Source organism: Carex rostrata, chromosome 30, assembly GCF_964058835.1.
Source record: "Carex rostrata chromosome 30, lpCarRost1.2, whole genome shotgun sequence".
Taxonomy (NCBI): domain Eukaryota; kingdom Viridiplantae; phylum Streptophyta; class Magnoliopsida; order Poales; family Cyperaceae; genus Carex; species Carex rostrata.
The window spans coordinates 2,390,929-2,406,049 of NC_135947.1; the positions used below are offsets into that span (position 1 = coordinate 2,390,929).

Sequence of the window (15,121 nt, forward strand, 5' to 3'; positions counted from 1 at the left end):
AAACCTATCTGCAATCCAACACAAAAAAAAACTCTATATATATACATTGTTTGACTTTGTCTGACCTATATATAGTGGTTGCCATTTTGCTGTTTCTGGTAAAGGAGAATTGGGTAAAGCTGAAAAATTCACACAGGGGCTGCTAACTATACTTCATTGATGCATCTCCTATTATATATTTCTAATGTACTTTTTAACTCATATCTAATAAATTTTATAACACAATAGAGATTCTCCAAAATATGAAAAAGTTCTACATTATTTAAGAAAATAAAAATTGTGGCTCCAGCTAATTGCAAATAGAATGAGAGAGAATCTTATTTTAAACTTCTGCTTTGAATGATTTGAAGAATTGAATCTTTATTCATTTTCTTGAAATGTAATGTACAATACAGCTGAGTATTTATAGACAACGCTTATCCTATTACATCAGCTAACTATGGTTTAGAATCCCTTAATCAGAGTTCTAACCACTATTCTAGTCTAACAAACTCTCTTGAAGCTTAATAAGTAACGGCTCCTAATCAGCAGCTTCCTTAGCTTGCTGTGTTGTAGTCTGTTAGAACTTCGACTCCAGTATCTCCTTTACTGGCTTTATTGACACCATATACCTGTTTTTTCTTTTTCTTTTTCCTACTTTTTCGTATTACAATTGGATATTTCACATATTTCGTTACTGCTATTTCTGTGCATCTTTTCAATAAGTCATCACAAGCACCAATTTACATCTGACAAATTCTTTGGTTAGATGAAAAAGAAAAATATGGAGAACAAATTGGCAGTAAAAAAGAAATGCCTTTGTAATCTCTAATTAAAAACATAATTACCTCTTTAAAAAAATATCCCTAGGACAACTGGTAAATTTTAATTCGAGAACTCCTTTTAATGGCAAATCTGCTTATGCTATGCAGAGGAGAATGTGAGGAGCTTATTAATGAATTACTGAGACTAGAGGCTTTCTGATTTTCTTTTATTAGTGACCTTGGTGGTAGTCATTACTGAGACTAGTAATATTGTTGGTTTCCGTATCTCTAATGTATCTCTAATATTTTCTATTATATTATCAATTGTATTGTTGCTGCTGTTTTTATGAAACCAACAATATATTAGTCTAAACAGAGAGAGAGAGATGACTTCTGAAGTTGACCAAAAACAACCAGCGAAGAAACCAACTCTGGCAAGCGATCAAAAAAAAGAGCAACAAGGTCAAGAAAAATAGCAAGTTTTTTATAGACTCTGCGAATCAATTTTCTGTGGATATTTAACATTGAATATTCCTTGAATTAGAAATAATTAAGCTATTGAACATTATGTTTTAAATCCAGTAGTCTGGATTCTTAGAACGCGACCTTACTATTCTGTTATGAGTAGCAGCAGATACCATCCGTGTTTCATTTGAATTTAGTTAGCGCTATTTTGAATTTTTCTTTTTTTAGCAAGGCTAGTTTGAATTTTTGATACCTACATCTTTGATTTTCAAATTATTAAATTTTGGTTCAAAGCTAGAAGTATAGTAGGTTTCTGAATCCAAAGCAGTTATAAATATAATGAGTCTTAGGAGTTATATGACCCTACTTTCAGCAGGATGTTCTTTTCCATATTCATATATTTCTACAAAATAATATATTTTCTAGATTAAATGAATTGAATGTGATCACACCTTCTCGTCAATAAACACATTAGCATATCATATATAGCTATATATAGCCTAACGAGAAAAAAGATATAATTATTAATTATTGAAGAAATGCAGCTGATTACTTCATTCAAATACTGATAATTAGCATCATATTCATATCCAGTTGCTACTTTTGATACCAATTTACTGCGAGCAACTGAACTACACAATGGCCCCCATGCCTTATTCCAATAATACACAAAAAGAGAAAAAGAACATGAACATTTTCTAGGCCTTTAATCAGAGTCCAGCAGACCCAAACAACTTCATAAGACCAAAGGTTAGCCCCATGGCAGCCCAACCTCCGATAACTACCCTAGCGGCAGCCCGGGTCACAGGGGCCCGTCCCAGTGCTGCACCGAGACATCCAAAAATCAGTAGCGCCATAGTTGCAGCCACCACTACTGCCGCAACCCTGATCTTATAATTGGCAATAAATCCTGCAGCTAGAAGTGGCACTATTGCACCCATAGTAAATGCCAGGGCAGATGCCATGGCCGCCTTGATCGGGCTAGGTAGTCCAGCCCGATCAGCTTTGTCGGTCCGTTGGTCCCTTTTCAACTGGGCCAGCTCGGCATCATATTGGCTAGACACAGATATAAATTCTCCAATGGCCATACCGCAGGCTCCCGCTATAAGGCCGGCGAAGCCCGACAAAACCATGGCCTTGGGTTCGGATTTTACGGCACCAACGCCCATCATCAAGGAAGAAGTTGTCAGGAGGCCGTCGTTTGCACCTAGAATGGCAGCACGGAGCCACTGGGCTCGCTGGGAAATGTTTGAGTCCGAATCCAAATCTTTCTCTAGGCTTAGCTCCATGATATGGCAAGTTAAAGGTGCTGTTTATAAGTTAAGATAGAATATATGGGAATGAGGAGAGAGTGTGGGAAACACACGCCAGGGGCCTTTGCCCTTTTTATACAAGTTACGGAAGTATAATTAGGGGTGATTAATGAGCGAGCATGAGTGAGTTAGGGTATGCTCATGCTCGCTCATTTAGTAAATGAGCGAGTTGATAAATGAGCGAGTTTAAGCGAGTTTTTAATGAGCGAGTTATGAGCGACTCACGAGTTATGAGTACTAAAATTTAATAAATTGTCATAATTTTAATTTAAATAAAATAGAATAAAAATTCAACAAAAATATAATCATATTACAAAAATCAACAGTATCATCAATACTTCAACAGTGATACTCACATCAGGTATAATACTATCAGGTTTGAATTTAAGAAGACCTTGATTTCTACCTAGTGCCATTTTTTATTTTAGAACAAGTTTTAATGTGTCGTCCAAGAGATGTGAGAGAAATTTGAATGTATGATGAAACTATGAATATTCCACAGGATTTAATGAGGCAAGACTGATGTGGCAGAAATTTATTTAGGATTGAATGTGGCAGGGATTAGATGTGGCAAATTCTAAATGAGCGAGTTATGAGCGAGTTGGGGCATGCTCATGCTCGCTCATTTATTAAATGAGCGAGTTTAAGCGAGTTGATAAATGAGCGAGTTTAAGTGAGCATTTAATGAGCGAGTTATGAGCGGCTCACGAGTTATGAGCAATTTACTCACACCTAAGTGTAATGGTGGTGGGGGATGAGTAGAAAGTAGCAGAGGCACTACGCTAAAGGTAAAAAATTAAATAAAAAAATTAAGCACTAGCTAGTTTCAGGGTTTCATCAGTATATATATTAATTGTTTTGTTTTTGTGTCCCTAACCATTTTAGTCAATCCTACTTTAATTTGTTTGGGGATGCATCGAATTGTCCCGTACATACACACTTAAAATATTCTTCATACAAATGCTGAAGCAATTAGCACAAATTAATTCTATTACGCTTTAAAATTTTTACCGAAGAATGTTATGATTAAACTTACAAATAGTAAACAAACCGGCACCGGTCCTACCATCCAAATCTCTCTTCATAACTAGTTCCGCGTGCACGTGTTTTTTTTTTTTTTTCTGATCAGTAATTTATCAATTAGAAATTGATACAATTAATTAGCTATATACCGATATTTTACACTTCTATGTAGTATATACCTAGAGTGGAAAAAATGTGCGGTGTCATGCCGTGACTAATTAAGACGCTGCGACTTTGATTCCGTACCGTGTTGTGCCGTGATTAAATCAAATTTTCACATGTTGTGTAGTAATCAAGTCAATTTTTCACGTGTTGTGTCGTGCTGTGATCAAAATATTGAGAGGTGGTCACAGCACACTAACGGTCACGCTATATCCAAACATGTCGTGTCCAAACATGACTGGTCACACTTGTTACGTTTGATCAATTTAATTATTATTTTATATATAATTTTGATTAGTTTATTCAAGATTCACCATTTAAGATCTAATGATTCTAATTACATGTGATTCGCATGACGAGCCGTGTCAAATTTTCTAAAAACAATCACAGCACATGAATAATCACAGCACGTTAAAACACTCGTACAATATCATTCCGTAACTGTCGTACCATTTTTCTCACTCTACCATACTTCTTATGAAAGTACCTTTAATTACTTATTAAGAAAAAATATATATTTTTAAATCATTTAGTAACATCATACACATACTAAACAAATTAAGTAAAGGTTCTCTTCACTCTATATCTAGCTTGAAGACAAAAAGAGCGTATATAAATGGTTTGCCTATTTAATTCAACGATTGTATCAGATGCTTTTACTCTTAAAATTTGGTCCATTTAATGGTTGGAAGTTGTTGAGAAATAGAGAGAATAGGTCTCAGAAGATCATCATTGACCATTTTAGGGAACAAACCAAGCTAGCATCCAAATTACAGCTGTTATAGCTAAATTAGGTACCTAGCTAATTAAATCCTTGTATTTAGGCAATATCCAGAATCCAACATATTAGGAAATTGTATAACGGCTATATTCACCAATAGCCCATATATGTACAACCAATGTAATAGAGCAAAAATATAATAACAATTTCATTTTTCCATCTCTTTCTAAAACTCTTCATGGTATCAGAGCAGAGAAATCAGTACCAGTAATTGGTACATAACCACAACCAATAACACAACTCAGAAAACCCAAAACTGATAGAAGTAACCAGAGGCAACAATGGCAGAAAACGGGTCAGCCTCGATGGAAGACAATACCACAACAAAATTAACAGGTATTATTCTCAATGGCAAAAATTACCTCCCATGGGCTAGAGCAGCCATGATAGCTCTCAAAGGCAGAGGTACATATGGGTATGTCACAGGTGATAAAAAGAAACCAACTGCAAATTCAGAGACATGGGAGAAAATTGACAGTAATATCATGACCTCAATTCTGAATTCCATAGAACCCAAACTTAGTGAACAATTTGTGTACTTGGATACCTCAGCACAAATGTGGGAAAAAATCAAACAAAGGTTTGGTAAACAAAACAACTTTGCCCACATATTTCAAATCAAACAAGATATCATCCAAAACAAACAAAACCAGAAACCAATCACTCAGTTCTTTGGAGAAATACAAAAACAATGGGATGAATTAGACATCCACCAACCAGAGGTAATAGATGCTGACAAAATCCGAGAAAGAAAAGAGCAAGACCTAATTTTTCAATTTCTTGCAAACCTGGATCCAAGCTTTGAGCAGGTCCGTCAACAAATTCTTCTCGGATCCTCCCTTCCCCCTCTTGTGGAGATTGTGTCACTGTTAGAACAAGAAGAATCGAGAAGGTCCGCGATGAACTCCGACACACATGCCGGCGATATACCTGAGAACCAGGCGTTTCTGTCCAACCATCAAAATCAGGCCCGAAACCCTAGAGGGGAGATGCGGGGAGCACACGGCAAGGCTAAATGCGAGCAATGCAAGAAAGAGGGTCATGACCGAGATCACTGCTGGTTCCTCCACCCGCATCTCCGGCCAAAATGGTGGAAAGGCGACAAAGGAGGTCAAAACCGCACTGGCGGCGATAAAGGAGAAAGAAGGGGAGACAGATCGCGCGATTCAGAGAGAAGGGCGCTGGCTTGTGATAGCGGGTCCGACTTTGTGGGTTCGGGTCCTGTAGCTGGCGGATCTGAAGCAGGCCAGCCCAATTCCTTCTTATCTCAACAACAACTGGATCAAGTTCTGGCCCAGATTAAAAGCTCACTTGGACAGAAAGGTATATTCACAGGTATTGTATCAAAATTCTGTTTAAATTCATTTAAAAATAATACTTGGATTATCGATTCTGGTGCAACAGATCATATGACCGGAAATATTAATCTTTTGACAAATAGGCAACCAACCAAAAATACTCAAAATGTTATTGTTGCAAATGGTACCAAAGTACCTATTGAAAATATAGGAAATACTAATTTGTTTTCAAAAAATATTCCAAATATTTTGCATTTACCAACCTTTAACTCTAATCTAATTTCTGTAAGCAAAATTACTAAAGATCTAAATTGTGATGTCATTTTCTCATCTGAAGCTGTGATATTTCAGGACAAATCAACTCGGATGACGATTGGTGAAGGTCATATAGAAAATGGACTTTATATTTTAAATATTCCAAATAAAGCGTTTATTGCTAATAATGTAGAACAAAATAAACTGTGGCACTGGAGGATTGGACATCCTTCAGATAAAGTTTTGAATAAGTTATTTTCTTTCTCTAATTTAGATTCTAGCAACTGTGATATTTGTCGATTGTCAAAACAAACGAGACTACCTTTTCCATTATCCAATAGTAGAACCTCAAAAATATGTGAACTTATACACTCTGATGTTTGGGGACCTGCACCTGTAGAATCTTATAATGGTTTTAAATATTTTGTTACATTTATAGATGATTTTTCACGTACTACTTGGATTTATCTCCTTAAATATAAAAATGAAGTTTTTTCTATGTTTCAAGATTTTACAAATTTAGTTGAAAATCAATATGACACAAAAATTAAAATACTTAGGTCTGATAATGGAACGGAATATGTTAATAGAAATTTTTCGGATTTTTTAAAACAAAAAGGAATTTTACACCAAACAACATGTATTAATACACCAGAACAAAATGGGATTTCAGAAAGAAAAAATCGTCACATATTAGAAGTTACTAAGTCTCTTCTTTTTCAATCAAATGTTCCAAAGATTTTTTGGTCAGATGCTATTCTCACTGCTATATATCTTATTAATAGATTACCTAGTTCAGTTTTAAATAATAAAAGTCCACTAGAAATTTTAAATAAAAGAAAAATGAATTTAGATCATCTTCGTGTATTTGGATGTACATGTTTTGTATATATCAAAAGACAAGATAAGTTAGATAAAAATTCCGTAAAAACTATGTTTATTGGATATTCATCCCAAAAGAAAGGATATAAGTGTTATGATCCTAATAATAATAAACTCTACATTTCTAGAAATGTGTCCTTCTTTGAAAAAGAACCCTTCTATAAAAAAGAAGAAAATTCTACAAGTCAATCTAGAAATGAAAATATTCTTCCAGAATTAACATTTTTTGAAGGTACAAAAATACATAACCATTCGGATGAAGAGGGGTTACATTTGGAAGGAGAAAATCAAGAAGGTTTGCATTTGGAGGGAGAAGATCAAGAAAATGAATTTCAAGAAAATGCAAGTCAAGAAAATGAAAATCAAGAAAATTTGCATCTAGGGGGAGAAGATCAAGAAAATGCAAATTCTAGAAGACGGTCAACTCGGTCAAGACAACCACCATCAAGGTTACGTGATTTTGTTACATATAATGTAAGTTATCCAATTCAAGATTATGTTTCATATAATAACATTTCCGCTGACCATAAGGTTTTCTTGACCTCCATCTCTAAAGAAACTGAACCAAACAATTTTGAAGAAGCAAGTAATAATCCAATCTGGTCCAAAGCAATGGCAGAAGAGCTTCAAGCTCTTGAAAAAAATAATACTTGGACTATTATGTCATTACCAAATGGAAAAAAACCAGTAGGATGTAAATGAGTGTATAAAATTAAATATAATAGTGATGGAACCATAGAACGATATAAAGCCAGATTGGTTGCAAAAGGTTTTACACAAACCTATGGTATAGATTATCAATAAACTTTTGCCCCTGTTGCAAAAATGAACACTGTTAGGACATTACTATCTGTTGCTGTAAATTCGGGATGGAATTTGTCACAAATGGATGTGAAGAATGCATTTCTTCAAGGTAATTTAGAAGAAGAAGTGTATATGACCCTACCACCTGGATATAAAAATGGAATTGATCACAACACTGTTTGTAAGTTGAATAAATCAATTTACGGACTGAAGCAATCTCCTCGAGCATGGTATGCGAAACTCAGTCACTCTCTTTTATTTCTTCATTTTGATAAAAGCACAGCAGATTCTTCAATGTTTGTTAAACATTCAAATAACACAACAACTATTGTTCTTGTATATGTAGATGATATAATTATCACAGGTAATAATGAGAAAGAAATCAACAATGTAAAAAATTATCTCAAAGAAAAATTTGACATTAAAGACTTGGGAAAACTCAAGTATTTTCTAGGTATTGAAATTGCTCACTCAAGCAAAGGTTTGTTTCTTTCTCAAAGAAAATACACCCTTGACCTATTAAAGGAGACAGGTAAACTTGGTATAAAACCTGCAAATACCCCTATGGATGCTAACAATAAACTTGAACTAGAAAGTGGTGAACCTTTAAAGGATATAGGACAGTACCAAAGATTAGTTGGAAAGCTAATATACTTAACTGTTACTAGACCAGACATAGCTTTTGCTGTTGGTACTGTGAGTCAATTTATGCATGCTCCAAGAACCACTCATTTTGAAGCAGTAAACCGAATTATTAAGTATCTAAAGGGGTCTCCTGGACAAGGGTTATGGATGAAGAAAAATAATACTAATAATATTCTCGCTTACTCTGATGCAGATTGGGCTGGAAACTTTGATCGAAAATCAACTACAGGATACTGCACATTTGTAGGCGGGAATCTCGTGACATGGAAAAGCAAGAAGCAGAATGTAACTGCAAGGTCTAGTGCAGAGGCAGAATACAGAGCAATGGCATCAACAGCAAGTGAGCTAGTATGGCTTAAGCAATTGCTATGTGACATGAAAATGTCATGTGAAGGACCAATGCAAATGTATTGTGATAATCAAGCTGCACGACACATTGCCTCGAATCCAGTTTTTCATGAACGAACAAAACACATTGAGGTGGATTGCCACTTCATACGAGAAAAAGTTCAAGCTGGAGAAATTAAGACTCCATTTGTGAGGAGTCACGATCAGCTAGCTGACATATTTACTAAAGCTTTAGATAAAGGGAATTTTCAAAGAATTTTGCTCAAGTTAGGTTCTATAAATATATTCGAACCTAACTTGAGGGGGAGTGTTGAGAAATAGAGAGAATAGGTCTCAGAAGATCATCATTGACCATTTTAGGGAACAAACCAAGCTAGCATCCAAATTACAGCTGTTATAGCTAAATTAGGTACCTAGCTAATTAAATCCTTGTATTTAGGCAATATCCAGAATCCAACATATTAGGAAATTGTATAACGGCTATATTCACCAATAGCCCATATATGTACAACCAATGTAATAGAGCAAAAATATAATAACAATTTCATTTTTCCATCTCTTTCTAAAACTCTTCAGAAGTGCTCACAATTAATTAATTCAGCAATCAGCATGCATAATTGGTTATATATAGTATATACTATGTATTACTTTTTCTTTTTTCTTTTTTTTGAAAACCCGGGCAGTGGCTGCCAGGGATGTATATACTATGTATTACACAATTGAAGTGCACATCAAATATATTCTTATGATATATTTAATTTGATATATTTAAACAAATTATTCAAGTAAAAGATAATTTATAAATGTGTTCTTGATTATAAACAAGTGTGCATGAGCATTATAATAGATAGGTGTGCATCTACACAATAGATAAGTGTGCATTTCAAGGTGTGTGAATTAGATGGTGAGTTATTAATTGGATGGCTATTATGAGGCCTGATTTTTTAATAATTAAATATCTCTTTTTTTCCCAAAATGATCAAATTAAGTTCGTCCTAGCTAGTTGGAGTACTGTGTAAAACTGTAAATAAAAGTTCCAAAAATCAAACTGGTTTTTTTGGTAAAAATTTAAGGAACTAAATTGGATTTTTCCCATTATTATTCTTATCTGATGCCCCCCCCGGCAGTTACTCCTGATTAATTTGGATTTTCATTGTGGAGATATTAAAAGAAACAACTGACTATTGTAAATTAAGGAGTGCGTGTGTCTATGTGACTTAGTGCTAATTAAACTGGTAATGTGCTTTCTCTTAAAAATGACTACTTAATTGTCTTTACACAGATAATGGGATGACAACATTTTGCTACTTTTATGCTTTAATTAGGTCACCAGAGGGTAGAGGCGCAAATAATTATACTATATTAATTACTAGATTGTTTTAGAAGAGTAGAACTAGGGTGTTCTTAAGCTCACCAAAGTGTTTGGTGAGCTTGACTCTAAAACCCATCAAATCGATTTCAAATGACGAATCCGAACCGTTAGAACCCGCCTATCTTACGTGTGATGCGTCTACATGTGAAATTTTTAAACATTTGAATTAGTTTAGTATAAAGTCAATCGGTCAAAATTAGAAGGTTAATAAATTAATTTTAGTGCATTCATTTTTTGAACGTTTTTTTACCGCTTGACTTTATATTAAATTAATTCAAATGTTTAAAAATTTCACATGTAGACGCATCACACATAAGGTAGGCGGGTTTCAATGGTTCAGATTCGTCATTTGAAATTGATTTGATGGGTTTTAGAGTCAAGCTCACCAAACACTTTGGTGAGCTTAAGAGCACCCTAGTTCTACTCGTTTTAGAAAACAATTAGTGTCACCGCAAATAAATATATTGAATTTACGAAACTAATTAGCTGTACTAATATGATTTCTAACTCTTATGTTTTATAGCAAAACGAAAGTTTCAGTTTTTCTCCAAATAAATAAAAAATTACACCGCGGATTGATTTTTGGGTAATTAACTAAAAGAATTAGTTTTCGTCCCAATACCCTTATTAGAAACTTGGATACTTTGCAATAATTTAATTGTTAAAAATTAAAAGTTGTATGTATGAATTTGAAGTCAAATTGAGGAGTTTGTTATGTAACAGATGTTTTTCAATAGAGAAAGATAGAAGTTTAGCTTTTCAATAGAAGTTTTGCAATAATTTTATATGATTTCAAATTTATAACTTCACACACAAACAGTGTTGTTCTTTGCTATCAGATCAAAAGCTAGTTTTTCTTATGTAACATATCTTGATTACCATCTAATTTTATTAATGTTTAGTACGGTATGTACATATTAATTTCTGACATTTTTTATGCGTACCAGAAAATAATTGTACATATTCTAGATTCAAATGTGCAGTTAGTTTAAGGTAGATTCATAATACATTAGGCCGTCAAACGAGAAGTAAGAGATGGAGTAAACTCCTTACTTCATATTTAAGCTGTCAAAACGATCGAGAAGTAAAATATAATGAGTAACAGATAATCAATTAATTGAAAAATAAGTTACTCTATTTTTTTAGGTGCATTAACTAATTATCCACACTCCACATATGGGACCCACTTTAATTTCATGGATAATAATTCATTTTTCAACATGCTACTTCAAGATAGATTAATTTAAGCAATTTATACTATCAAATAAGCTGTAAAATATAAAAAGTATGGAGTAAATTAACAAATTATTTTTTATTAACTTTACTCCACTATCAAAACATGACATAAATTAATAGGAAAGAAAACTACTAATTAGTCAAGGTACGTGTAGAGTAGCTTGCAGTTATATCAAATACTGCCAATATCTAAAGATATCAAACACATTATTGTTAAGTGCTAACTAATTGACGACAATTTCTGCAAGGTCAAGTAATGTTTAGTAAATTTCTATGTATCTCACTTTTATTGTTATACAGCTTGATCTGGTATAATATCAACTGGCGATCATAAAATCAAAACCATGGATGGAATTTCAAACGGGATGTTAAAGAAAAAAAAAAAAAAAAAGTTGGCCAATACTAATAATAGATGCTTGAGCAGAAATAATTATGACTAAATGTAAATAAAGTTTTCCTACTACGTACGAATTTAACCATCACTTCAAATACTGCTCCTTGATTTTTTTTTTTATCACTGATATTTTTCCAACTAATTTTACTTAATTGATTAGGACGGCGTTGACGAAATTATTGATTGCATCAAGACAAGAAAGAAAAAAGAAAAGAAAAGGGAAAAAAGGACTAAATGTAAACAAAATTTTGTAATATAAATTTGACCATTGACTCAAATCTTAGGCTAAATTACATACACTAGTCCTCGGATTTTATTTTTATTTTTTTAATCTCTGCTATTTTTCCTAACTTTTAATTGATTATGATGGGGTTTTCACAATGATGGAATTATTGATTGTATAAAAAACGAAAGAGAAAGAAAAGAAACGAGAAAAAAAAAACAATACAATAAATTTAATTGGATGATCAATAATAAATAAAAATAACAAAATAATTTGATAAGTAAAAATTAAGATCTAGTTTAAAAGTTACAAATTACAAGGCTGTATGATCATTTTAAATTAAGTTTGGAGATGACAGTAGTGAATTAACTTGATAATGTTGACAATCAATAAAAACATCTTATAGTTTTGAAATCGTACATTTCACAAAAAAGAAAAAAAAATGTAATCTACATATTGATATCATGTAAATGAAACATGAAAGAATTTGATATAATCATCATTGTCGTTCAAATTGCACGAACTTTGAGAAGTAATTAATACAGAAGGTCAAAAGTATGTCTATATATTTTTTAATTTTTTTTTTTTTTTTTGGAATTGAAACATATTATCAAAATATTAAATTCACTTATTTGTCAATGTAGTGCTAAATTCATCTAATAATACTACTTTCCCATATATATGATGGCTGTATAACAGATATCAAAGTTCCCAAATCACACACCAAAGATATGGCGCCAAATCATTGTTTTTATCTTAAAAGGAAGAGAAATAGAACGGTTTATTGATGATACCAAACAAGGCACAGTTGAGGAAAGGGAGCTAATTTTGTAATTGCACCCCACTATAAAGCAACTCAACATAATTGGGTGGATTTTGTCAACATAAACACGTTCTTAGATAAATTTAATTGCATATGATATTGCGGTTTATTATAATTAGCAAATCATATTTATGATCAACCGTAATAATAATTATGTTTTTAACAACACAAGAATAATATTCGAATATTTTGGTTTATTTAATCAGTCAAACTTACTGTACTTTCAACTGTCCGTAAACTTACTGTACCATTTTTTCCAGTCAACCAGTCGGTCCATCCGATTTTTATAACATGTTGTAAAAGTATAGTGTTCTATAAAGAACTCTTGTCATTAAATTGAACTCAAAAGAACAAGTCGACCAATGCAGCAAGGCTCCTAAAATTAATAATAAATTCAAACATAAATTGGTGATAGCAATGCAGTTTAATTCACATAAAAAAAAAATGCAGTTTAATTACAAAACAGCCCAGAGGCTATGGAGAGGTATTTTCACAAATCCATTATATAAATAAAAGGCAATAGAAAAAATTATAACACCAAACAAACCAAAATGGCACTCTGTGTCTTGTTAATTTGAGACCCATGGCTCATGGCCCAAGGCCCAATTTATGACCAATTTATCCTCTTCTTCTTTTGGCGGGAAACCTACTTATCCCACGCGGCGGGAATTCAACACCAGCAGACGGAACTGATCTCCATCTAAGAGGCGAGAGAGAGAATGGCTTCCGATCAAAATCAAGCAGCGATGAAACCAACTCTAACAAACGATCGAGAAGAAGAGCGGCAAGGACAAGACTATATCAGCCTCCTTCCTGACGAAATCCTCCACACCATCCTCTCCAAACTCCAAATCCGTGATGCGGCTGTCACCACCGCTGTTTCCAAGCGGTGGTCCCCACTCTTCCCCACACTCCCCTCCCTCAAAATCATTGCTGCCTCCTTCAACCCCAGGGATCCCAACTTTGATCCAATAAACGGTCGGTCCTATGTGGAAAACAGAATTGAATGGATAGATGCATTATTCTCCGTCCTTGATTCACGCAAAACTGCTGTCAAGAAATTTGACATAGCCGTTGATATACTCGAACCAGATGAAGATGATTTCTACCAGGTTTTCCGTGATATCTGCATCGCTGGTGTGGAGGAGCTGTCGATCTCAAACACTGATATCGATTTCTACTACCAGATACCCACACCAGTGTTTGCTTGCAACACAATTGTAAAGCTGGAGATCAGCACTTGTAAGCTGGTTGTGCCATCGAAATTAACCGGCCTTCGTTCGGTCAAATCACTAGTGCTCTGGGAAGTTATAGTGGCTGATGACCACCTGCGAAGGATGATTTCCCGGTGCAAGGCAATGGAGAAATTGGTGATTACCGATTGCCTCAAGGTTAAGAACATTGTCATTTGTGCACCGAGTTTGTCAGAGTTGGTGATCAGTTTAGGCTGTCCGGTTAAAGTGGTGCTTAAAACTGTGCCACGACTGGCCTCTGTGTCAGTTTCATTTAGTTATAATTCTGATATATGGAACGACTGCTATGGTTCTTTGGAAGTGGAGGGGACTGATGATGAGGAGAACGTTGGAGAGGGGACCAATGAGGCTACAAATCTTATGGCTTTTCTAAATGGGCTTCGCAGTGTTAAGGATCTTCACTTGAACTTTTCTGATGAGTACCGCATGGTATCTTTCTAATTAAGTTCAAGTCAATTATGTATTTGTCTTTTAATTATCACAACACACTACAGCTGATTGAAATAATTCGCAAAATCTGCCCAACACAAGAGTTGACCAGACTAAAAAAATAATAATATTTTAACTCAAAAACATAATAACTTTTGCCCAGCTCTAGTAAATTTTTTTTTATGAAACAATGGACTGTCACTGTCAATACTACACTGCTTTAATAATTACTCCAGCTCAATCTACAGCCACAACCAAGTTATATTAACAAATTAATACTATTCTTAGTATAATTTAGAAAGAAAAGTTATTTTTAAATAAGGGCACTCTAGCCAGGTAACCAGAGAAATGCACTTCAAACTGGCAAAACTGGACTACACTTGCACAGTTTCACACCAGTATGAAGGCTGCCAAATAGGTCCCAATACGAACCCAACTCTGACGTATGGGTACATTATCACTATTCAGCCTGATAATGAAAACACTTGCTAACAATTAAATTCTAATGCAATCATTTTGATACTATGTGACAGATGATTAAAGTAGATTCAGGAGAGTGGGTTTGGTCGGTGATACAGAGGCCAATCCTTCCTCTAGGGTTTAAGCAGGAGTAACTGATAAAATGCTGGTAGTTTAACTGTTAGATACTGTTTCATGAAACGGGCAATATCA

The 15,121-nt window shown here is 34.0% G+C and overlaps 3 protein-coding genes across 3 annotated transcripts; 2 read left to right on the top strand and 1 right to left on the bottom strand.

Annotated features, from left to right (window-relative positions):
* The first annotated feature begins 1,119 nt into the window (after window positions 1–1,119).
* On the top strand, window positions 1,120–14,702 carry LOC144547040 (F-box/FBD/LRR-repeat protein At1g13570-like). Its single transcript, XM_078295640.1, has 2 exons — window positions 1,120–1,205; window positions 13,557–14,702. The coding sequence occupies exons 1-2, from the start codon at window positions 1,130–1,132 to the stop codon at window positions 14,459–14,461; spliced, it is 981 nt and encodes a 326-aa protein (XP_078151766.1). The 5' UTR covers window positions 1,120–1,129; the 3' UTR covers window positions 14,462–14,702.
* LOC144546975 (vacuolar iron transporter homolog 5-like) lies at window positions 1,775–2,515 on the bottom strand. The gene has a single exon (XM_078295571.1). The coding sequence runs from the start codon at window positions 2,495–2,497 to the stop codon at window positions 1,919–1,921; it is 579 nt and encodes a 192-aa protein (XP_078151697.1). The 5' UTR covers window positions 2,498–2,515; the 3' UTR covers window positions 1,775–1,918.
* On the top strand, window positions 4,651–5,698 carry LOC144546570 (uncharacterized; the record flags this gene model as incomplete). Its single annotated transcript, XM_078295105.1, has 1 exon — window positions 4,651–5,698. A coding segment is annotated over exon 1 (930 nt), but the record flags the coding sequence as incomplete, so codon positions are not given.
* Window positions 14,703–15,121: the final 419 nt, after the last annotated feature.

Bases quoted from the DNA above. Each gene is read 5' to 3' on its own strand.
- LOC144547040 (XM_078295640.1), top strand. From the start codon at position 1,130: ATGACTTCTGAAGTTGACCAAAAACAACCAGCGAAGAAACCAACTCTG. The intron at 1,206-13,556 runs GTCAAGAAAAAT...AAGAGCGGCAAG, and splicing joins TCAAAAAAAAGAGCAACAAG to GACAAGACTATATCAGCCTC.
- LOC144546975 (XM_078295571.1), bottom strand. From the start codon at position 2,497: ATGGAGCTAAGCCTAGAGAAAGATTTGGATTCGGACTCAAACATTTCC.